This window comes from Protopterus annectens, chromosome 10.part0 (assembly GCF_019279795.1).
Source record: "Protopterus annectens isolate FY-2018-M chromosome 10.part0, PAN1.0, whole genome shotgun sequence".
NCBI lineage: Eukaryota > Metazoa > Chordata > Ceratodontiformes > Protopteridae > Protopterus > Protopterus annectens.
Window position 1 is genome coordinate 952150885 of NC_056744.1, and position 24265 is coordinate 952175149.

At 36.5% G+C, this 24265-nt stretch overlaps 1 protein-coding gene across 7 annotated transcripts in view; it reads right to left on the bottom strand.

Annotated features, from left to right (window-relative positions):
* The window catches only part of COL11A1 (collagen type XI alpha 1 chain), a 625054-nt gene that overhangs the window by 52087 nt on the left and 548702 nt on the right, over positions 1–24265 (bottom strand). For all 7 annotated transcript variants that reach the window (XM_044085726.1, XM_044085723.1, XM_044085729.1 and 4 more), the window contains 4 exons: positions 24091–24144; positions 19002–19055; positions 18589–18642; positions 2447–2500 (listed from right to left, as the gene is read on the bottom strand). In XM_044085726.1, the coding sequence (XP_043941661.1) occupies positions 2447–2500; positions 18589–18642; positions 19002–19055; positions 24091–24144 (216 nt within the window). The remainder of the gene's footprint in view (positions 1–2446; positions 2501–18588; positions 18643–19001; positions 19056–24090; positions 24145–24265) is intronic.

Here is a 24265-nt window from a genome sequence, read left to right on the forward strand (position 1 = left end):
GGTTGAAAGAGGTGTAAAGCTGTAGCAGTTTCTACTCACATAAAACAAACAGAGAAATCAGTTGCAAAGAAAATGACAAGTATTTAGATTTTTTTTTTTTTTGGGGGGGGGGGGCCCAGACAGAGCCTATGAGAACATAGTAAGACGGTCATGTCTAACAAATTTGAGGGAAACTGTCATAAGCAAAACTTCTTTAAGAAGTTGTTTAAAAGTAATTGTTCAGTGAAGTTCTATGTCCCTGATATACCTGCATTGTATTAAGGTATTCATTATAAGTGCATTCAAACTGATTGAAAATGTACTTTACTGAAAATGGATAACTTTCTACTAAAATTTTCATTCACTTCAGAGATTGTTGTATTAACTGTGTGGTGGGAGAAGAGTTACAGACACTGTTGTGCCACTATGAAGGCAAAATAGGAAAGATCTTATCTAGTTTCATTGAACTGTGTTTTCACTGCATTTGTTATATTCTGTTTTAGGGTGTACCTCTACAGAAGATATGCAACAGAAAATATGAAAAGAGAAACTAGAGGCTATAAAGTCATGTATTGTAAAAGAAATGTGGGTCAGAGGAACTTGATGAAACTTTAAAAAACACTAACAATATCAGTAAACAACAAAACCACAGCATCAAAAAGAAAAATGAAACCTATGAGAATAGGCAGACAGAATCTAAAGATGGCAGAGAATGGCTTGCTGACAATGTAAGGGAAGTACTTCTTCAGAGTGTGTAGAACAAACATTATCCTAAAGGAGACCTTGAATTATGAATATTAGGTAGGGGGCTTTAGACAATGTGAAGGGCTGACATGAGACAGTTCTTGTGAAAATTGATTTCTGCTGATTTTTAATGATTTATTTATTGTAAAAATGTAGGGAAACAGTAGACCATGTTTGTCAACTGACTTACTTAAGTGCTGTCATTGTTTAACTTTCTACCATCAGAAGAAAATTTATATGGGATATTGTCAATCGCACAGAGTGCCTGGAGATGAAATGGATAGCTACCCTGCAGGCACATAGGCCTCCAAGTATAGATTATACTGTCCCTTTAAAACTGGCTTTGAAATCCAGACCTCTACATCACTAATTGTCTGTTCTCTATGATTGGATGTTCTGTTATTTAAAATTATTGTTAATGAATTGTTTGTTTTAGGATCTGAGGAAGAAAGTATTGTGAAAACGCTTATCCGTTGTGTTTTAATAAAACAGCTTTATCTACCAATCTGTCTACTGGATTTATGCTCACAGCCTTGGTGGTCACACTGTTATATTTTGCTTTGTAAAATTTATGTGAAAGTCATGATTTCCAAATATGTAAATTATGCATTTTAAAACTTGTGTGCATTTTTACAGCACTCACTGGCTTTAAATCATACCTGCATTAAAATTGGTCCTGTATTTAAAGGTTCCTTTCATTTGATGGGGCAACACTACACAGCACAACTTCATCATATGTGTCCTCTTATTCCAATGGCTGAAGTATTCCAGTTACTTGAGATGGGTCATGCATTGTAATAAGGAGAATGGATGGAAACAGAGGTCCATGGTAGTTTGTGTCACTATTCTTGTTCATACTAAATCCCTAATCCCCTTAGCCTTCATTGCTTAATTAATACAGCACAAATATGTGTATACCAGCTTGCTTGCTTGCAATGTATCTGCTCTTCCTTTAGAAAGCTGCAGCCCTGTTGAATATCTCAGTGGTTTCTAGCACAAGGTGAAAAAGACAGCAGCACTCTACTTTAAGGTAAGCAGGCTGGTATCAAATTGCTTAAACCTACCCTCTGTCCAACAATTTGGATTTCATGATGATAGCTACAGATGGGTTATGCATGGCATGCACAATTTATTTATCAGGAAAAATTATAAAATAAATGACTGTACAAACCTAGCCTGAAAATGCTGTCTAAGGAAAAGCAGCATTTGTAGAATTTATATGAGGGGTATTTATTAATATAAATCTAACTTTTTGAATAAATAAAGAACTTCATTCTGTAACTGTACCACATAAATGGAACAAGTTAGTATGGCAAAATTAGTCAAAGGATTATATATTCTTTTATTTGCATCTACACACAACTTCAGAATAAAAGTACATATCTCTTCCAACAGTTTAAGCTTGCCTTATAAAGTTATATTAATTTATTAACTTACTGAACAATGGGAGAAGTACTGAAGGAATACAATGAAATATAAAGTGTACAGTATGTGTGTGGAATAAAAAAGAAATAAATGTCACCATAGTTTCCTAACATGGTGATCCCTGAACTAATGTCCGTCCCACCTTTGAACTAAATAAGCAGCAATCATCTCAGGCTTCAGTGAAATTGATTTTATCTTACAGACAATTTCACCAGTTCACTGGAGAAACCTTCTGAGTATGCTCAGTTCAGATGAGATCTGCTCTTGAAAAGATTTTACAATATGCAGAAATACATACCAGCTTGCCGCGTTCTCCTGGAGGACCTGGATTGCCAGCTTCACCTTGTTCACCCTGTAGAAAAACAAGATCAAGGTTAAAAAGATAGTCAACCCATATTTTCTGCCATGTAATGTACCAATACCGCTATCAAGTGATGAACAAAATTAGTGCACAAAGTTCTATTAACTCAAGTATAATTTTAAACCAACTTATGGATACATTCTTTGGAATATGCTAGAGTAGAAAAGACAGTTAATGAGTTGCATTTCATATAAGTAACACATTTATCGCTCTGCCACAAGTTGGTAGCTTTGTGCCTGCAATTCCTATTAACTACAAATCTCCTAAAAGAGAAATAAAAATCTACATCCCTTTGTAGTACATAACATCTCACTATATCAGTCACAGCCATAGCTAAGAATTACAGTAAATTCTCATTTAACCAGAACTCAAGTAACCAGAACTCTCACTCAACCAGAAAAAAAAAAACAATCAAAGAAATACAGTACAATTTTCATGTATTGCAGTTTCTGCCCCCCCCCCCAGAAATGTACCTTACATTTATTTACAGTTTTAGAGTTTTAAAAAGGAAGATAGGAATAAATTCCCTTTCTCCCCAAGCTAAGAACAAGTCAAACCAAACAAATAGTATATGGTCCATTATAAGTCAGGCCTATTTTTAATAGTAACTCTCAAGCAACCAGAAACTACAGTTATCCGGCATCTAACAATCCCCATGGGTGCCGGTTAACAGAGAGTTTACTGTATACTAACGGTTAGGAAGTAAAAAGTAAATTGCATACATGACTACCTTTTAATGTATAATGTTGTCTGTAAAATACTGTAATTTTGTGAATGACTTCTGTACCACTAGAGAAGATAGCAGTGACATTGTTCTACTGATACATTATTATTTTTAATTGCGTGTGTGTGATACCTTATCTGCTGACTTGACATATCTGAAGCCTACCATCACAATCACCATCAGAATTAGGAAACAACAGCCAAGTGATGTCTTTATACATGTTACAATTTTAATACCTTCAAAACATGTGATGCTGCAACCTAATTAGGTACAGTCACCTTGTGAACTATGTGTCTATGTAGTATGAGGAACTGCTAAGAAAATATTAAATAATTCTATGTTACTGATGGTGCCAGAATGGAATATTTAAGTTATACAAGGACATAAGTCTTTTGAGCACTATTATGACCCATGAGTAGCCTTTGCCTGGAAATCTTTGCCCACCTTTGCATTGGTTAGAAGCACATCCAGAATTGTACCTTTCCTCGTACAAACCTTTACCTGTTGGCTTAACTCCTCATGGTCCAAGATTTCACTTATCTTCTTTAATCTCCTCTCCCTCCAGGACCTTGGAATCTCCCTGACAGCTCCAGGCAGATTCAGATCAACCATGATCACATTCCTCTTCATTATACTTCAGTCCTTCATAAGTTCATAGGTAAGTGTTTGGCAATCAGACTGAGCACCATTATGAGCCTAGCAATAAACCATATTCAAAACTTCTCTCCAGCCTCAAGGAGGATAAAACTCATCTTGTGTCACCGTCTTCTTCAGATATAACTTTGATCCAATATACTTTATTGACTACACAATACTCCTCCTTTGTTCTACCACAACTAACAAAGCAGCTACTTTATGCTGTCCTCCAGCCTTCGCTCTTATAACCTTCAATGGCTGGCATTCCTACTCCTCATCCCTGATCTCACAAGTTACTCCACCTTCATCCTTTACTGCTATTTCTGAAGAAAGTATAACTGAGCATCCTCATGCCCCCTCTTGCAACTTGTTCTTGTTTCTGTGATACCAGCAATGCCTACCTTTTTATCCAGCATTATGCTCCCAGCTCCCAGTTTTCCTACACACACTTCCTGCACTGTGCAGTAACACTACTCAGCCATGGTCTGAGGTATCCATGTTTTCTCCTGTGCTAAGTTATGTGCCTGATCGTTTACTTCTGCCTACAGCCTGACTAATTTACCACACCTTCTGCTTCGGGGCTACCTGCTCCCATTATCTATCTTAGTTTAAAGGTATGATTACTAAAAAGTACCTTCCTAATCATCCTTTAAGCACTGCTCTGTCATCTGGGCTGAGAAGGAGCATGTCAATAGTGTAGATCAGGTGGCTCTCCCAAGTCTCCCACAGTCATCGTACCAAGGCACTGTCATCCTACCATAGTACAGTCATGCAACCATGGTGCAGTCATCTTACCAGGGCATGGTCATGCTATCAGGGCATGGTCACCCTACCAGGGTGCAGTAATCAAACCGGGGCATGGTCATTTGACCAGACGTTTCACCACCACAGCCAGTGATTATACTTCAGAAGTTTCTCTTTTTTCAGCATGCTGTTTGATGAAACATATCAGATAGTGGAAAATGTTACCACAGAAACCTCTGCTAGCATCTCTGGCATTTTACTGGCCCTTTTTGCTGTGACCTCAACTTCTTCCTCTGAAAGTTCACTTAATGAACATGAATCAAAATCTGGTGGCCAGCTGCATCACCTGCCATCAAGTCCTAAGTAAATCAAATACATGGCACAATGCGTGCTTATAATGTAGACTTTCCTTTTTCCCCTTTGAATACTTTTGATGAATGCATTTGTACTCATCAGAAATTTCTTCTCTCTCTCTTTCTGAGTTTGTATAGTCATTCACACAACATGCAGAGTCTTAATATCTGTGCTTAGAAGCTAACATTGTAAAACGTCTAACATCTAACATGCATTGAGCTAATAGAATATTTAAAGAATACAGTATGTTTACAATGTTTTCTTGCTAACCCAATGACTGTTGCTTGCAAATCATATCTACTCATAGTAGTTAACATGTGCAGCCTTGGTTTTATGCATTTGTGTCTTTCTTTTTAGTTGATAAACAGATAAATTTAATAGCCACTTTTCAAAGACAGCTAGAGAGCACCGAGTGGTTAAGTGACTTGTTCAGAGACTGCTGTTAGGCAATTTACATTTATGCGGCATTTTCCTCAATTTCAGAAACAGCAAATTCCTGTTATAGCTGTTGCATAATTTGTGACATGAAGGGAGAAAATGGTATTACAAAAACCATTATTGTTAAATTAACAGGGGAAATACCATTATATTAAACATTTTGTAATGTTCCCAGCATGGGCATTGTCAGGTCATGAACATAATACAGTATGCACCAAAATAGTTCTTAGAATATTTTTTTTAATAGACGATGATTGCTTTTCCAGTTGATATATTCATTACCAAACAATAAAAGTGCAACCGTGTGGCACGTAGCAAGCTGCTATTTTTCTAATGCCATCTGTTTCTTTATGTATTAGGTACGACTACCAGCTGTCATATATGTGTGATGAGAAGAGCTGCACTCTATTAGGTACTAAATTCAGATAATGTGAGCTCTACATTCTCTAGCCTTGTTTTTTTTTTTTTTTTTGAATGGAGGTAGGGACAGTATAAGGTTAACATTGATTCCTTCAAATTGAAATTCTTAAGCACAAGAGCACTCCTGCAAATCTGCAGTGCTTTTTTAATAGCAAGAAAAACTCAGTGGAATAAAATGTCTGAATAATGCATTCAGAGTGCTTACTGCTTATGATGTTCATATCATATTAAGAGCACAACAGTTAGGCAATAAGTGTCTTATATTCAAGAAGATTTCTCAAAGCATGAATGTCACCACTGCTAGGGCTTTTCAGGTTGTGCCATCATAGATACCATATTGTTTACTGGCAAAATGTTCCAGAACCTCTGCAATTGCTCTACTTATTACTAACTATGTTGATATAAACGATTATCTGGTGTGCATTTCTGATAAGGTGAAGAACTGAAAAACTTTCAAAAATTTCTCTGAAATGACAAACATTTTCTTATAATAACTGTGATCTCAAACACAAGTAATACAATGTATTTTTGAGTTTATTCATTAATTAAATGTCAAGGTGTGCTTTGTGCTTTGAAATTCTCACAACTAGTGTATCCTATTTAAACCATAGAGATTAAAACTAAGTAGCTGTATTTAGCCAACTATTTAATTTGAAAGAAATATATACAGAAACAGCCAAAATTCACATACAAATCAATCGTTATTTGTATACTAATATTTTTGCAGTGTAAATTAAATATATAACAGGTCTATGTGTGTGGGTGAGTGTTTCTATGCCTGATATACATATGTGTATGTGTCTTTGTTTATGTATGTGTCTTTGTTTATGTGTGTGTGTGTGTGTGTGTGTGTGTGTGTGTGTGTGTGTGTGTGTGTGTGTATGTGTGTGTGCATGTGTGTTGGTGCATGTGCTTCAGTATACATATATTTATTTGGTTTTATGTATTTGAAGCTAATGACTAAGCATTGTGAAACATACTCAATATATGATTTGATTTGATTTTATGTAGATGTTGTGATGCATTTTATGTGGGTAAAACTGAGCGTAATTTAAAATGTACGATTTATGAACACATTAATGATCTCAGTAAGAAAAACAAAACTAATGCACTTTATAGGCATACCTTAATGTGCAATACTGCTCATTTTCATTTTTATGTTACTGAAATGGTTTCTAAGGTCATTGGGAGGGTCCTTCGGAAATTAAATTAGAACATAGAGAAACTCCTTGGCAAATTAAATTGGAAGCCAATAGAACACCAGGACTTAATGATTCCATCTCTATTTTACCACTTCTTAAATTGAAATCGGTCAAACTATAAATTATTACATTGCATTTATTTCTCATGTTTTTAAATTTATATTCATTACATCATACTGGCAATTGGTGTTGTTTTAATTTTATTACAATGTTATTTCCATATAGTATATATCTTTTATATAAACTATGATATTTATTATTGTTGTTGGTTTTAAATGTTTATGCATATTTAAGTATGGTTTTAAATGATGAGAAGTTGGGTATATGTCTTGTTTCTATGTATTTCATTTCCTCACCATTTTGTTACTAATAATTAATTGTCTAGTGATTTTTCAAGTTTATTAGCTTAATTGTTTAATCAAGTTTAGGGTATATAAGAGCAATTCAATTTGTGTCAATTGTTTTGATTTCTGAAGAAGTCTGGGTGACACTCGGATGAAAACGTCTTGTAAAATTTCAGCGTTAAGGATTTTACACAAATAAAGTTTTTCTGGCTGGTGACTTCTACAAATTCTTCAGGACTTTTTTGTTTGGTATTGGTTTTGGTCTTGGCTCACTTTTCTCTGGATTCTTGGTTTAATGGAGCCGCTTGAAGAATACACATTGTCATCAAGCCACCCCCCCCCAACTGAGGGGAGGGGGCAGCAGGCGAACTTACAGGTAGATGCTTTTACTACTAATTTACTTAGTACTCATAATGGCCATCATACTGTAAGCCTGCGAGGATTTCATATTTTTAATTATAGTTCCCTGGAAGTTACTCCAGATTTTTTTAGTCTTTTTACCAAAGGGCTTAAATTTATACCCTGAAAAAATGGTTATTTGTCACAAGTTATTTTAGATATTAAGTTGTTTATTAGAAAATTAAACTTAGAACATTTTTTTCAAGGAAATGCTTATACTTTCAATGTGGATGTACCCCGAAAGAGTAGTACTTTTAATCCATAGTTACATCCCCAGTTAAAGAATTTGGAGAGTATATTAGAAGGGGAAATAAGAAAACTATATAAAAACATATCTAATATGCGTATTAATCATAATTTAACCAAAGAAGAAAATGTTTTGTTCAAACAGTTATGTTGTAATCATGAGGTTCATATTATGGAACCCGACAATGGTGGCAGAATAATGCTCATGGACAAAAGTATCAACAAGGATAAAATGTTTTCCTTGTTAAATAACGAATGTAGACATAGCTCAGTATCTATTAATGAGGTTAATGTAGCATATAAGAAAATTGACTTGGTCCTTAAGGATCTATTTGATCTAGGGGTTATTGATTCACAAGTACATTCCTATTTAACAAACAACTGTCCCGGGGTACCAAATATATTTGGCATACCCAAGGTTCATAAAAGTGTTGACAACCCCCCACTTAGACCTATAGTGGCTTCTGAAGGTTCAAAAGTGGCTTATATAGCCAAATTTTTGGACTGGAAATTAAAAACCCTAAGGGGGGGGGGAGCTGTTCACATATACTCAAGGACTCTTGGGATTTCTTAGCCAAAATTAAACCTGAATATTGTGTTGATGGACTTATTTTTCTTTGTACAGACATAATACATTTGTTTTCAGTTATTCCACATGGTATAGGGCTATTATGGTTGGAAGAAGCACTTAGAATGCGTCCTAATATTTCTGAAAATGATGTCTTTCTTTGTTTAGAACTAGCTGATTTGGTACTCCGAAACAATTTTTTGTTTTATGAAGGACAGTTTTTTCGGCAAGAACAAGGTGTTGCCATGGGAGCTAGTTGCTCCCCTACCTATGCAGATATCATTTTATCTGTTTGGGAGAAAAAGTTTATACACAATTGTATATTTGCACAATATTGGAATTTATATGTCTGCTACCTGGACGACATTTGTATTTTCTGGACATCTGATATATCTCTGTTGGAACAATTTATGACATATTTGAAACAAACTACTAATTTTCTTCAGTTTACTCAACATATTTCAACAGCATCCTTTAACTATTTAGATGTAACTTTATCTTGTATAGACAGTGGTTTTAAATCTGTAGTCTACCGGAAGCCAACATTTTCTAATACTTATATTAGTTATGATAGTAATCATCCTATGTCTCAAAAAAAGAGTATACTTAAAGGACAATATGTCCGTGTTAATTGCATAACATCACAAGATCAAGATTTTATTACTGAATGTCATACCTTGCAGGAAATGTTTAAGGACAGGGGATATCCTTTAGACCTTATTCTTGAAATACAACAACAAGTTATTTTAGGGAGACCTGATAGATTTTCACCAGTACTTAGTAAAGGTTTGTGCCCTCAATCACTAGGTCCCACACGGAATAATGATCAGGTCAATTATAGTAGAGCTTTTGTTACTAATTTTAGTAATAATACATATCAGATTAGGGCCATTCTGGACAAAGAATGGAAGAGATTTTCAGAGTTTACTGATTTAGAAGTGTTCAAAAACTAACCTCTTCAAGTTGTATATAAGAAGGGGCAAAATATTAAAAATGCATTGGAGCAAGCTGCTAATTTGAATATTCTTCCATTTAGAAGACAAGGGGCTTTCAAATGTAGTGCCTGCAACCAATGTAAATACATATTACAAGGAGAAGAATTATTTTTACAGGTCAGAGGGATAACCATTAACACTAGTAATCATTGTAATTGCAACTCACAACGGCTTGTTTACACTGTTTTATGTAGATGTGTGATGCATTTTATGTGGGTAAAACTGAGCGTATTTTAAAACGTAGGATTTATGAACACATTAATGATGTCAGTAAGAAAAACAAAACTAATGCACTTTATAGGCATACCTTAATGTGCAAAACTGCTCAGTTTCATTTTTATGTTATTGAAATGGTTTCTAAGGACACTGGGGGGGTCCTTGGGAAATTAAATTAGAACATAGAGAAACTCTTTGGCAAATTAAATTGGAAGCCAATAGAACCCCAGGACTTAATGATTCCATTTCTATTTTACCACTTCTTAAATTGAAATCAGTCAAACTATAAATTGTTACATTGCATTTATTTCTCATTTTTTTAAAATTTATATTCATTACATCATATTGGCAATTAGTGTTGTTTTCATTTTATTACAATGTTATTTCCATACAGTATATATCTTTTATATAAACTATGATATTTATTAATGTTGTTGGTTTTAAATATTTATGCATGTTTAAGTATGGTTTTAAATGATGAGAAGTTGGGTATATGTCTTGTTTCTATGTATTTCATTTCCTCTTCCATTTTTGTTACTAATAATTAATTGCCTAGTGATTTTTCAAGTTCATTAGCTTAATTGCTTAATCAAGTTTAGGGTATATAAGAGCAATTAAATTTGTGTCAATTGTTTTGATTTCTGAAGAAGTCTGGCTGACACTCGGACGAAAACGCCTTGTACAATTTCAGCATTAAGGATTTTACACAAATAAATTTTTTTCTGGCTGGTGACTACTACAAATTCTTCAGGACTTTTTTGTTTGGTATATGATTTGAAATGCTGCAATGGTTGCTGTTGGTGGTCAGATTCCTGGTTCAGAACTAATGGAATACAGATGCACCCATAATTTGTGTATCATCTTGCATTCCAATCATGCATTTTTGACCTTCCCTCCAGCATAGCTGAACTGTGATTCACAATTTACTCTATTGCCTATGTAGCCATGTGTGTATACACCAATCAGGGCAATACACACACACACACACACACACACACACACACACACACACACACACACACACACACACACACACACACACCAGATAATGAAATTTTCTTCACTGAGTGATAACATTCACTACAGAAATTATTGGCATGCATCTCCATGTTTACAACTTCACAACATCATTACAGTCATGATGCAGAAAGTGATTATAAATCACTACAACTGTGCAGTTACCATGTCATGACTTTATTTGCATGGGATACAGCTCAGTAATGAGGTGCTCATGTAGTCTATAAGGAAAACAGTACAACTAATTTATCAGTGAAGCTTCCTGAACTGAAAGAGCCATGTGGACATGGATATGTCAGTAAATGGCTGAGATGAAATTCCCCGCATTTCAGTTAACTGAAGCACAAGACACTAAATCTCACACTGACATGAATGTTCTCCAGGAGTGGCTGACGCAGACAAATATCTGGTGTCAGAGTCATGGACTAAAACTAAATGCCAAGAAATGCATAATAGTATCCTTTGGGAAGTCATCCATCCCTGGTAACTATCATAATGACAACACACCCCTTAGAGGTGACCCAGTAGTCAGGGACTTAGGGACACATACAGATAGTAATCTAGCCTTTGACCATCATGTGTCTACAGTGGTGAGGAAAGCATTCTATGTTGTACAACTTATTAACAAAGGTATGGCATCTAAGTCCAAAGAAGTCATTGTTTCACTGTATTCGGCATTCATCACACCTATCATTGAGTACAATGCCCCCTTTGGTATGTACCTAACTAAGCATATCCAACAACTGGAATGTCCACAGAAGTTCATCACTAAAAGAATACAGGACATAAGTAATATATTCTATGCAGACTGCCTGAAGGCCCTATCCCTGTATACTGTCTCCTACAGGATTTTGAGGGGAGATCTATGCCTGGCATACAGGGCATTGTCAGACCCCACTCTGATGGACCTCCTGCATGTCCACAAAACAGACAGTACCAAAATTACCCATTCTAAAGACTTAAACCATGCCTGTGATATAAATAGGAACTGGTGGAGAGATACGTATGTATCCCAGACACTACCCCGTCTATGGAGCAGGCTCCCCATCCATGTGAAGCAGTGTTCCTCCCTAATCCAATTCAAGTGCAACTTGGACAATTAGATGGGAAACTGGAAAGTCATCTCTGGTTTAGCACCTATGTCTCTGATGCAAACAGGTAACCTGTAAATGGTTCATCTCACAGGCCAATGCTTACACTTATCAAGGGTACCAGAACTTGTCTGAGATTTGGGATGCATGGCTAGGCTTAAACAGGGCCTTGTGGTCTTTAGCCTAGTTAACACCTATGAACTTATGATAACAATCACTGTTTTCCATAGCAAATCAGTGCCAGTGTGATTTCTAAGTGTGCAAAGGCAGTGATTTCTTTGCTCATGCAGATTTCCCTTTTCATCATGTTGGAGTGGCAATGGAGTTGGTATATGTATACAGTTATACATAGCTACATTTACACACACACACATACATACACACACACACACACACACACACACACACACACACACGCACATGCACACACGCACACACACCCGCGCACACGCGCACACACACACACAAATGTGAGTGCGCACACACGTGTGTTTAAGGAGTAGGGGTGGAACTTGCTCTGCTGTAAAAAAAACATTTGCAGTTTAATTTTTCACCCTTCTTAGTTTTAGGCAGTGGGTTTCATCATCTTGGTTGTGACTACTTTACTGTCACAAGTCAGTACTGTAAATTATAAAAGCAAGTCAAAGGGCAAAACGTTGACAGGCAGATGGAATGTGTGATGGGGTTTTGACTAACTTATTTTAAAGTTTTGTAAATTCACCTTTGGAAAGTGTTACATAAAGTCTAAGAGGCAAGTTGAAGTTACCATGACACAATAACTTGCATGTTTACAACCAACTCCATTTCCACGTCTTCACAAAATACGTTGATCCTAATCAATTCTTATGCATCCAAACTGCAGTTCTGCAGTAGGAGAAAGCTGGTCACATTACTCTGTTAATTTTATCGTGGACTTGGCAGCAAAATTACTATCAAGTTCCAAATGGGCAAGTACCCAACCCAAACAGGAACCAAATCATTAAACGACACGCTATTATATAACAACACTAACTGTTGCATAGTTATGCTGCTCTGTACTTGTACGTGCACTGCGATAACTGCCCAGTATTGTACTTGTACGTGCACTGCGATAACTGCCCAGTAGTGTACTTGTACATGCACTGAGATAGCTGCCCAGTATTGTACTTGTACGTGCACTGAGATAACTGCCCAGTATTGTACTTGTACGTGCACTGCGATAACTGCCCAGTAGTGTACTTGTACGTGCACTGAATTAACTGCTCAGTATTGTACTTGTACGTGCACTGAGATAGCTGCCCAGTATTGTACTTGTACGTGCACTGAATTAACTGCCCAGTATTGTACTTGTACGTGCACTGAATTAACTGTCCAGTATTGTACTTGTACGTGCACTGAGATAACTGCCCAGTATTGTACTTGTATGTGCACTGAGATACTCCAGTATTGTACTTGTACGTGCACTGCGATAACTGCCCAGTATTGTACTTGTATGTGCACTGCGATAACTGCCCAGTATTGTACTTGTACATGCACTGCGATAACTGCCCAGTATTGTACTTGTACATGCACTGCGATAACTGCCCAATACTGTACTTGTACGTGCACTGAGATAACTGCCCAGTATTGTACTTGTACGTGCACTGCGATAACTGCCCAGTAGTGTACTTGTACGTGCACTGAGATAGCTGCCCAGTATTGTACTTGTACGTGCACTGAATTAACTGCCCAGTATTGTACTTGTACGTGCACTGAATTAACTGTCCAGTATTGTACTTGTACGTGCACTGAGATAACTGCCCAGTATTGTACTTGTATGTGCACTGAGATACTCCAGTATTGTACTTGTACGTGCACTGCGATAACTGCCCAGTATTGTACTTGTATGTGCACTGCGATAACTGCCCAGTATTGTACTTGTACATGCACTGCGATAACTGCCCAGTATTGTACTTGTACATGCACTGCGATAACTGCCCAGTATTGTACTTGTACGTGCACTGTGATAACTGCCCAGTAGTGTACTTGTACGTGCACTGAGATAGCTGCCCAGTATTGTACTTGTACGTGCACTGAGTTAACTGCCCAGTATTGTACTTGTACGTGCACTGAATTAACTGCCCAGTATTGTACTTGTACGTGCACTGAGATAACTGCCCAGTATTGTACTTGTATGTGCACTGAGATAACTGCCCAGTATTGTACTTGTACGTGCACTGCGATAACTGCCCAGTATTGTACTTGTATGTGCACTGCGATAACTGCCCAGTATTGTACTTGTACGTGCACTGAGATAACTGCCCAGTATTGTACTTGTACATGCACTGAGATAACTGCCCAGTATTGGACTTGTACATGCACTGAGATAACTGCTCAGTATTGGACTTGTACGTGCACTGAGATAACTGCCCAGTATTGTACTTGTACGTGCACTGCGATAACTGCCCAGTAGTGTACTTGTATGTGCACTGCGATAACTGCCCAGTATTGTACTTGTACGTGCACTGCGATAACTGCCCAGTATTGTACTTGTACGTGCACTGAATTAACTGCTCAGTATTGTACTTGTACATGCACTGAGATAACTGCCCAGTAGTGTACTTGTACGTGCACTGCGATAACTGCCCAGTAGTGTACTTGTATGTGCACTGAGATAACTGCCCAGTATTGTACTTGTACATGCACTGAGATAACTGCCCAGTATTGTACTTGTATGTGCACTGCGATAACTGCCCAGTAGTGTACTTGTATGTGCACTGAGATAACTGCCCAGTATTGTACTTGTACATGCACTGAGATAACTGCCCAGTATTGTACTTGTACATGCACTGAGATAACTGCTCAGTATTGGACTTGTACGTGCACTGAGATAACTGCCCAGTATTGTACTTGTATGTGCACTGAGATAACTGCCCAGTATTGTACTTGTATGTGCACTGAGATAACTGCCCAGTATTGTACTTGTACATGCACTGAGATAACTGCCCAGTATTGTACTTGTACATGCACTGAGATAACTGCTCAGTATTGGACTTGTACGTGCACTGAGATAACTGCCCAGTATTCTACTTGTACGTGCACTGAGATAACTGCCCAGTATTCTACTTGTACGTGCACTGAGATAACTGCCCAGTATTGTACTTGTACGTGCACTGAGATAACTGCCCAGTATTGTACTTGTACGTGCACTGAGATAACTGCCCAGTATTGTACTTGTACGTGCACTGAGATAACTGCCCAGTATTGCACTTGTACGTGCACTGAGATTACTACCCAGTATTGTACTTGTACGTGCACCGAGATAACTGCCCAGTATTGTACTTGTACGTGCACCGAGATAACTGCCCAGTATTGTACTTGTACGTGCACTGAGATAACTGCCCAGTATTGTACTTGTATGTGCACTGAGATAACTGCCCAGTATTGTACTTGTACGTGCACTGAGATAACTGCCCAATACTGTACTTGTATGTGCCCTGAGATAACTGCCTAGTACTGTACTTGTACGTGCACTGAGATAACTGCCCAATACTGTACTTGTATGTGCACTGAGATAACTGCCCAGTATTGTACTTGTACGTGCACTGAGATAACTGCCCAGTATTGTACTTGTACGTGCACTGAGATAACTGCCCAGTATTGTACTTGTACGTGCACTGAGATAACTGCTCAGTATTGTATGACTTCATATATTACGCTCGAAAGATGATCTCACAAAGGTGTGTGAAAACATTTATTGAGTATATTTCATTGCAAAATACAAACTTTATACTCTTTCATTACACAGAAAGGTAAACAAATACTGGTAGTGTTAACATTTGCTGCTTTTATTACTATATTTAAGAAATAAAAGTATGGCCTGAGGATTTGCTGAAGCAAAGGAGTAAAGTTACCTATATAAATGGCTATTCCAGAAACTACGAATTACATATGCAATAAGCAACCTATTAAGAAGATAATACAATACCAATTTGTTTTTTACAGTTTTTCATTTAGAATGTTACTGGAAATGTGAAGGACATAAACATAAATTGTACACAATGAACTAGTCCACTGAAGCTGAATCTTTTAGAATTAACAGTTCCATGAAAGGTAACAAACACGAGTGAAAAAATAAAGGCATACCTCACTAAACAGAAATGTTTTCTGACTGGCTATACTAACAGGTTTGGGCTGGGGAGAGTGGCTTGATACATGGGAAAAAAAGTGTGGGGTGGGTTGAACCTCTTTACAGTGCTTATTGTTACCTTAATGAAAGGATTACTTGGGGTTTGAGTCAATAACTCAACCTTCTTCCCACTTACATTGTCTCAGATATCCCAGAAGACTTTACATTACATTTGCTCAATGACAGAAGTAGTCAGCCTTTTAACAGCACTGAAGATGTTGCCTCATCTCATTTTTAGTTTTCCTACTTAGCTTTTCCCTACCTGTTCCATAGCATCTTGATTGCCTCTGTGAATTCCCTCTCCACCACTTATTTCTACTCCATGAGTCCTCAACCCTCTCCATGAAAAAGTACTTTTGCTGAATGAAGTATTTGGGTTTCAGACTTAATTTGTTCAGTGTTTTTGCTCATAATCAAACATGAGATTTCCCTGTATTCCTTTATGTGGAAGTTATGCATTATTATTCCTTTTCTTTCTTAAACCACCACAAATAGGCCTAGCTACAGTATGACAAAGGTTCTAGTTGTACTACCTTGTTATCAGCAGTGAGCTGGCCATACCAGGGGCCTTTCAGGCAACATGAAAGATCAGAAACGTAGACATGGAAGAAGTAGTGTCTGCAGCAAAAGATCTCAAGCTGGAAAACATTTCTCCTTTTAAATAAGTGCTTCTATGGCCACCCATCTATATAATGGTTGAAAAAAAGAACAGCTGAGTTTTCTGCCAAAGTCCTAAAGCAGTTGGAAAATGTTTACAAAGACCAAAATGTTTCTTAATCTGAACGAGAGTAAAGCTGTTGTTAGAATAGTTCCAATGGTGTAACTCCAGTAATGGTAACCTCTGACTGCTCCTCTGTATCTGGTGAAGTTGAAATATCTTCGAGTCAATGCAACCATGAAGTTGGTAAATAGAATCTGATGGGGGCTTACCTTCGACATTGGCAGATATAGGGGGGACTGCCCTACCTGCAAAAATACTTAAAGTAAAATGCTTCACCCTTGTGTGTTTCAGGCATTATTTTTCAGTATTTTGGATTGTTAGCTTTGTGTAAGCTGACGATTCCTAGTATAACCTCTCCAGTTTTTGATACAGTGATACAAGTGATTCCAATTCTTGCACAAAAGCATAACTCATCATACTGCTCTGATTATGGACTCATCTGATGCAAACTGATTGTCGGCTACTTATAAAGGGAAAAGAAGATTTCCCTTTTGCTTGTTTAACACATCAGGTAGTGACTAAGGACATCTGCTGTCAGATTTAAGCATAATCAGAAGCACAAGAAGCTTGCAGCTCTCCAAGCATGAGTCGACAAAGTAAGTTCCTTCACCAACCGCAGTGCTTCTCTGCTTTAGCCTTGCAGGACTTCCAAGCTTGGAAACAAGTTGCCAGTTAGCATTAATGTAACACTGGATACCTGCAACTTTCAACATGAGGCTGAAAGCTACTTTCTGGCTAAGAAATGTTGCTAAAACATATCTAAATTACTCCCGTATCACTACTAAAGCATCAGTTAACTTTATTTCTGAGCTACATGGTCTACAATATCTTGAATCATTGGTTACTTAATTAAATATATTGCATACATTCAGCAGTTTAACATTTTTCTCATTGTATGCAGAGGAGACATTTCCAGTAAAAAGGCTTGCATAAGTGGTTACTTAAGTGTATAGCAAATCCACAACCTTCTGACTACATTGTAATGGGATAGATGGCTGAATGAACTGCAGATAAAGTATTTATTCTCACTTTTTCCCACCTTGTGGCTTAAAGAAATACAGGATCAATTAACTTACTCAAAATTAAATGTGTATAATGAGATAATAAATATGAACTCAAAAGCCTCTACGACAGTATGATCAGTGTTAAACATCTTGTACTGAAATAGGTAACAAACTCTAACCCTCTTCATAATTTTGTGAAAAAAAAAATGCTGCATTTTTCAACTAAGTTTATATCAGATAAGAGTATACATTACAAAAGAAGTATATGTCCCTCAGGCAAAATTAAAAAAAAAAAAAAATATGTGTGTGTGTGTGTGTGTGTGTGTGTGTGTGTGTGTGTGTGTGTGTGTGTGTCTGTGTCTAGTTATGCATGTATGTACAGAACCAAGCAAATCTGTGATTATTTGCAAGCATCTACTCCAAAACATCAACATGGCAGTAAAATACATAAACCTGTCATATATGTTTGTATGGATGGATATATAGATAGATAGATAGATAGATAGATAGACAGATAGATAGATAGATAGATAGATAGATAGAGATAGATAAATATAGATACATAGATAGAGACAGACAGACAGATATGGATAGATAGATAGATAGATAGATAGATAGATAGATAGATAGATAGATAGACAGATAGAGATAGATAGATAGATAGATAGATAGATAGATAGATAGATAGATAGATAGATAGAGATAGATAGATAGATAGATAGATAGATAGATAGATAGATAGAGATAGATAGATAGATAGATAGATAGATAGATAGATAGATAGATAGATAGACACACAAAATTGGTTCTTACCTTCTCACCCACAGCTCCAGGAGAGCCTATGGCACCAGGAGGACCTTGTGGACCCTTAAGTGGAGAAAACATTGAGTGCATTACTCCTGCACTGAAGTCATGCACAGCAAATACAACTTCTGATTACTGTTTATAATGTAGCAGCACTACAAAACTTGTAAGCTGTAAAGGGCTTTTACAAAATAATGTTAACATTAATGGAATATACTGAACATGCAAATAAACAACTTTGTTTTGGATAATATAAAAACAACACATGTCAATAACCATGCTCCTCAAGCAAGAAATCAGGGGAAAATTGCAAACATCACATGAAAGAAATAGTGGTACAAGGTATTGGACTTAATAAACAGACTCATAGCATGAAACTATCAGATTTTGAAGTTATTCATGAATCAAAAATGTCTACTTACATCAGCTCCATTGGGACCTTGGGGACCTCTTGGGCCAGGTGGTCCTGGTGGACCCTGTGGAGAAAAAAACAAGACATTAGTAATTGCTATCATATAATGTAAACTACAAATATAATTAATTATTGTATATTATAGTGCAACTTCTTGCCCTTCTTCTTTGGACTGAATCTAAATCACTGCTCAAGCTGAAATCAGATTTACCTGAAGTGATCTCTTCACAATGGCAAACAAGGCATTTCCCAACAGCAGAGAGCTTAGGAAATGAGGAAAGGCTAGGACTTACTTGTTTCTGCCACAAGTGTGACAGGTGTACATTTCACAGTCCACTGCTTAGATGGCCTTGTGTCAAAGAAGAAGAATGGCACCAAGAATCCAAGGAGTACAGAGCACAGGGGTAAATCTAACAACAGTATCGGTGCCTAAAATACACAATTACATTCATTCCTGCATAGAAAAAATTCCACTTACTGAGAAAATGATGAAGAAACTCTTAAGCTGAATGATCACTGTTACATCTAGTTTATTACAATTATGTTTTCATACTAGACAGCATGTATAATTTTAAGCCTATGTTGTACTATCATAATGATACACAGATTTGGAAAGAAGTAATTCTATAAAAGACATACACAGCACAGTGATAATATCTATGCCATGCCATAAAGTGAAAGGATTGGCTTCTTTTTGTACACAGTGGAAGATGGAGGCTGTACTGTGAACAAATCATTTTAAGAAATAAAGTTAAATCCCATATCTGTTTATGCTTTATTTATGCAATATATATTGTTAGATGTGTAGGGTCTTGCCATAAAACAAACAAAGAAATGCAATCTCACTTTAACTGATATTTCAGGCCCTCAGAGTGTTTAAGAAGACACAGAAAAATACTGCAATGTTTCAGTACACCATTACTAAACACTAATATCACTCATAATGTCTTTACTAAGGACTCCTGATACACAGGAGCCATATTGTTGATTTATTCCAATTGTATTTATCTGAAGAAAGACATTTTAAAAGGAAAACAAAATACTTCCTTCATTTTTCTTATCTTGCAATTCTTTTTGTACTACTTTTATGCCTAGTACTGCTTGTTCATCTGTTGTAAATCTATACTCTTTAGGGTTCTGTGTTATTGCATGATTCAAATGATAAACTGCTTTATGCTTACAAGCAGACACAGGAAACAGGAACTTGAAAAGAGGACTGTACCCCCGCCCCGTTTATTCTGAAAGAATGTGCACTCTGTGTGTTCTGGTGAAAGAGCTTGAAATGTCAAAAGTATCAACTCTGCATTTATCAGATCAAATGTAGGTTCACACTTTATAGTCCCTCTGTTTATTCTAAGCTTTAAATACTCTTTTATGATATAACACATGTGAAACTACTTTATTTTCATGTCTTGCTACAGTCAGTAGACATGAGATATCATATTGAGATGGGAGTTAACCTTGACCTGAAAAGTACAGTTACCACTTTTATTAAATGTGTTGAAGAAATGACAGGGATGCAAATGTCACATAAAGGTTTTGAAAAGAACTAAAGGAATGTGGGTGTGTTAACCCTGCATTTTACATATGGTGATGACCAGTATCTATGACCCCAGCTTTAAATACAGAAAGCCAGGCTTGTTTTCAAAACACAAGTGCTCAACACTGTATGACCACTAGCATGTGACTGACCAGCTTTTTTCCATAAGGACGAACTGGCAGTATACCACAGATTTCCATTTTCCCCATACTAAGGCAACCTCAGAGTTTAATATATACATGTATATACACACACACACACACACACACACACACACACACACACACACACACACATATATATATATATATATATAGATATATATAGATATATATAAGCATATAACACCTCTCTCTCTCTCTCTCCATATATATATATATATATATATATATATATATATATATATATATATATATATGTATATATATAGAGAGAGAGAGAGAAAGAGAGGTGTTATATGCTTTTTTCCTGCATGGTGTTTTTCAGTGGTGGTACAGTTCATCAAAATCATTAGATGATGATTACATAATTCAAGTGTTTTTACCCTTTCTTGAAGGTTGTGTGATGGTGGAGTTAGCATATTTAATTTCCAGGGGCTGGGTTTTGTTTTACTTTTGGTAATTCAAAGTATAACCTACTGATTTATATTTGCAATTATTTTTTGATGATTTTTGGTGACTGTTAATGGCAATCTCTGATGACTTTGTTTTATGTCTTGTGTCATTCGTATATGTCTATATGGATCTACTTTTCTTTGTTGAAATTTCATTATTTCGAAAAAGAAAAGTAGATGTCCACTTCAGCGAAAGTGCATTTCAACGAAAGAAACTTTCGCTGAAGTCTAGTCACTGGATCGGCTGACTAAAAAACAAAAACATAAAACAAATATAATTTGCAGGGGGATGGGGGCCAGTCCCCCTGCACCCATGTGCCACCCACACCCCCCCTACTTAAATATACCAACTCTGAGATCACACTACAGCAAGGAAAATGGAATATTCCCATTCTGCGCTGTATTGTGATCTCTGTACTCAGTTTTTGAAGTATCAGTACTTCGAACAAGTGGTCTCTCACAAGCGGGTTTCGATGTACTGAAACTTCGACCAATCGAAGTAGACCCATATATATATATATATATATATATATATATATATATATATATATTACATGTAGACACATCAAGGTTGCAACCCAGTACTAGACAGTATAGGGGCTTACTTTCGGCCTATAATTTTTTATTTCACTATAAATAAATCAAATGCTTGTGAGGAAGCCTTAATGCTTTCATCTCATGACCTAGTGTAATGAGCTCAAATTATACTATGTTCAGCATCTCAAAAGATGATGACTGCACAGTAACATAGACAGTACTCATCAAAGAACTGGAATATCAATGTCAGAGCTCAAGCTGTGTGCTTCCACCACTGACATATTGAAAACTTAGGCCCCAGATATAGAGTGCTTCCACCACTGACAAAACGAAAACTTAGAGTTCAGATATAAAGAGCAATAAAGGTATGGCATGTAATTGTAATCTTAGAAATACATTGTGCAAATGTATTGAATGGAATAAACTGTTTTCCCATATTTTAATTTTTCTTAGAAAGGCATCGTCTCACAGCTCTATGTGGCTGTCTGTTGGCTAAACTTGGAAGCAGGGCAGACATAACGTGATTGGTGCTGGGTCAGAAAAAAAAACATTAAAATTCAAGAAAAACTGCTCTCACATTACTGTGTGTACGTCAATAGATGTCATTGATAGACTGGTCATCTACAAGCATCCAAAAATAAATTAGATGGCACATTGTGAGACTAGCTCCTAGCATTAATAAACTGGGAAAGTGTACAGAAATGAATGAGTTGATACAATGTGAAAATAGGTCCTAGCAATAATACATTGGGTAATGCCTACTGAATAAAAGTGTCACTGCAAACTTTCTTAGCTGGACGTGACATTATTGGGAGTGAAAGGTATCTCCAGAGTCTCTGTTACATCAGATTATGTGCTGAAGCTGAAATGACTAAAATGTTAAGAAAATGTTTATCTATTTTAGATATAAGACACTGGAGAACTGAGCATCTATTGCTGCCCTTACACAAGGACAGTGAATGCTAAAAGATTATATGACTCATTATATATTTTCTTGTTGATTTTTTTTTTTATGTTTTCTTTTTCACTTTGTTACTATCCATACCTTTCACAATATTTTATATTTGCAATTTATATTAAAAAGATGAAAATGTTATTGTGGTCACAAAAGATGGTAAAGTATGCACTACAGGTAACAGTGGTACATACTTCAGGAAAAACGTGTGGGAACCTGGAGAGAGTGGGAACACATGTATCAGTACTGGTTCTTTGCTGTCACTGACCAGCTTGTCAGAGCAGGAGCGTCACTGACTGATTTTTTTTTCTTTTTTAAAACTCAATAAAGTATTGCAGAGTGTATCCCTGTGGCACAGACAATATAATTGGCTGCTTCTATAATTATCATCACTGGGCTGTAAATAAAGAATCGATTTCTCACATAACTCTTCCAAAATCTTCTACAGCAAAAAGGCATTTTCAGAATAAAAACAGAACAATGCAGTAATGGTACAGGACAGCTTCAGCAATATTTCTAAATGCAATATCAGACAAAAAGTGCAACAAAAGGAGACGGCTGTAGGACACAGAAAGGAAAATAAGAAGGGCATCATCATGCATAATCGGAATGGAAGAAAAATCCGGAATGTTTTATCTTGACTTAATGCTATTCATCTGAGAGAAGCAAGCCAAGAGTGATCTAGGCAAAAAACACCAGAAGTCATGAAAGGTATATGGATTATCAGACAATGTTTGATCTGTATTTGGAAATATGGCTAAATAACTGAAAGGATACATTAGATATTCCCCCCAAAAAGCCAAGAACAGCACTACATTTTAAAAGGTCCACATATCCAGCCATAATAACAAGGTTATTTGTAGATTTTTTTTTTCATTGCAATGAGATGGATAAGATGGATTATTTCTGCTAGGATGCTGAAGCACAAACTTGTTTATACTTCTTTTATTTTTGTTGTGAAATGAGCAAAAGTAGAAAACACTGAGTGAAGCAGGACTGAGATCAAACAGCTCCTTTCTAACCAAAGAAACTGTCACACTGTCCTTACTAGCACTAACAAGTAATTTGAGTGAGTCACGATCATTCCTGAATGCTGATCCCCGATACAGCAAGTGTTTGCTTAACCCTACCTTAATTAAAAGGGCATACTATTTAGAAGCACATCAGCGAGTCAGATAGTACACGAGGTTGCAGCACTAAAAATAAGTTTTGCCTACTTTCAAAAATGCTTACTGAACATAGGAATAAAACTGGCATTTGAGCAGTAGCACATATATCTGCTTATACAATAAATGAATATATACATACATATACATACATATATATATATGTGTGTGTGTGTGTGTGTGTGTGTGTGTGTGTGTGTGTGTGTGTGTGAGTGTAAATTAATGCATTGCATTGACCTTTGTCATGCATATTTTGTGGACTGTAGAACTGCAAACCTGTCAACTTACCATGGGGCCAACATCACCATTTTCACCCTTCTCACCTGGGGGGCCAGGCAGACCCTAAAAAATAAAAGGTGCAAGGGAAATCAATCAAAACATTGCTACAGAATCATACCATTACTACAAAATACAATATGTTTTCAACAAAGTAAAATAATTTTATTAAATAGTAATAGATAAA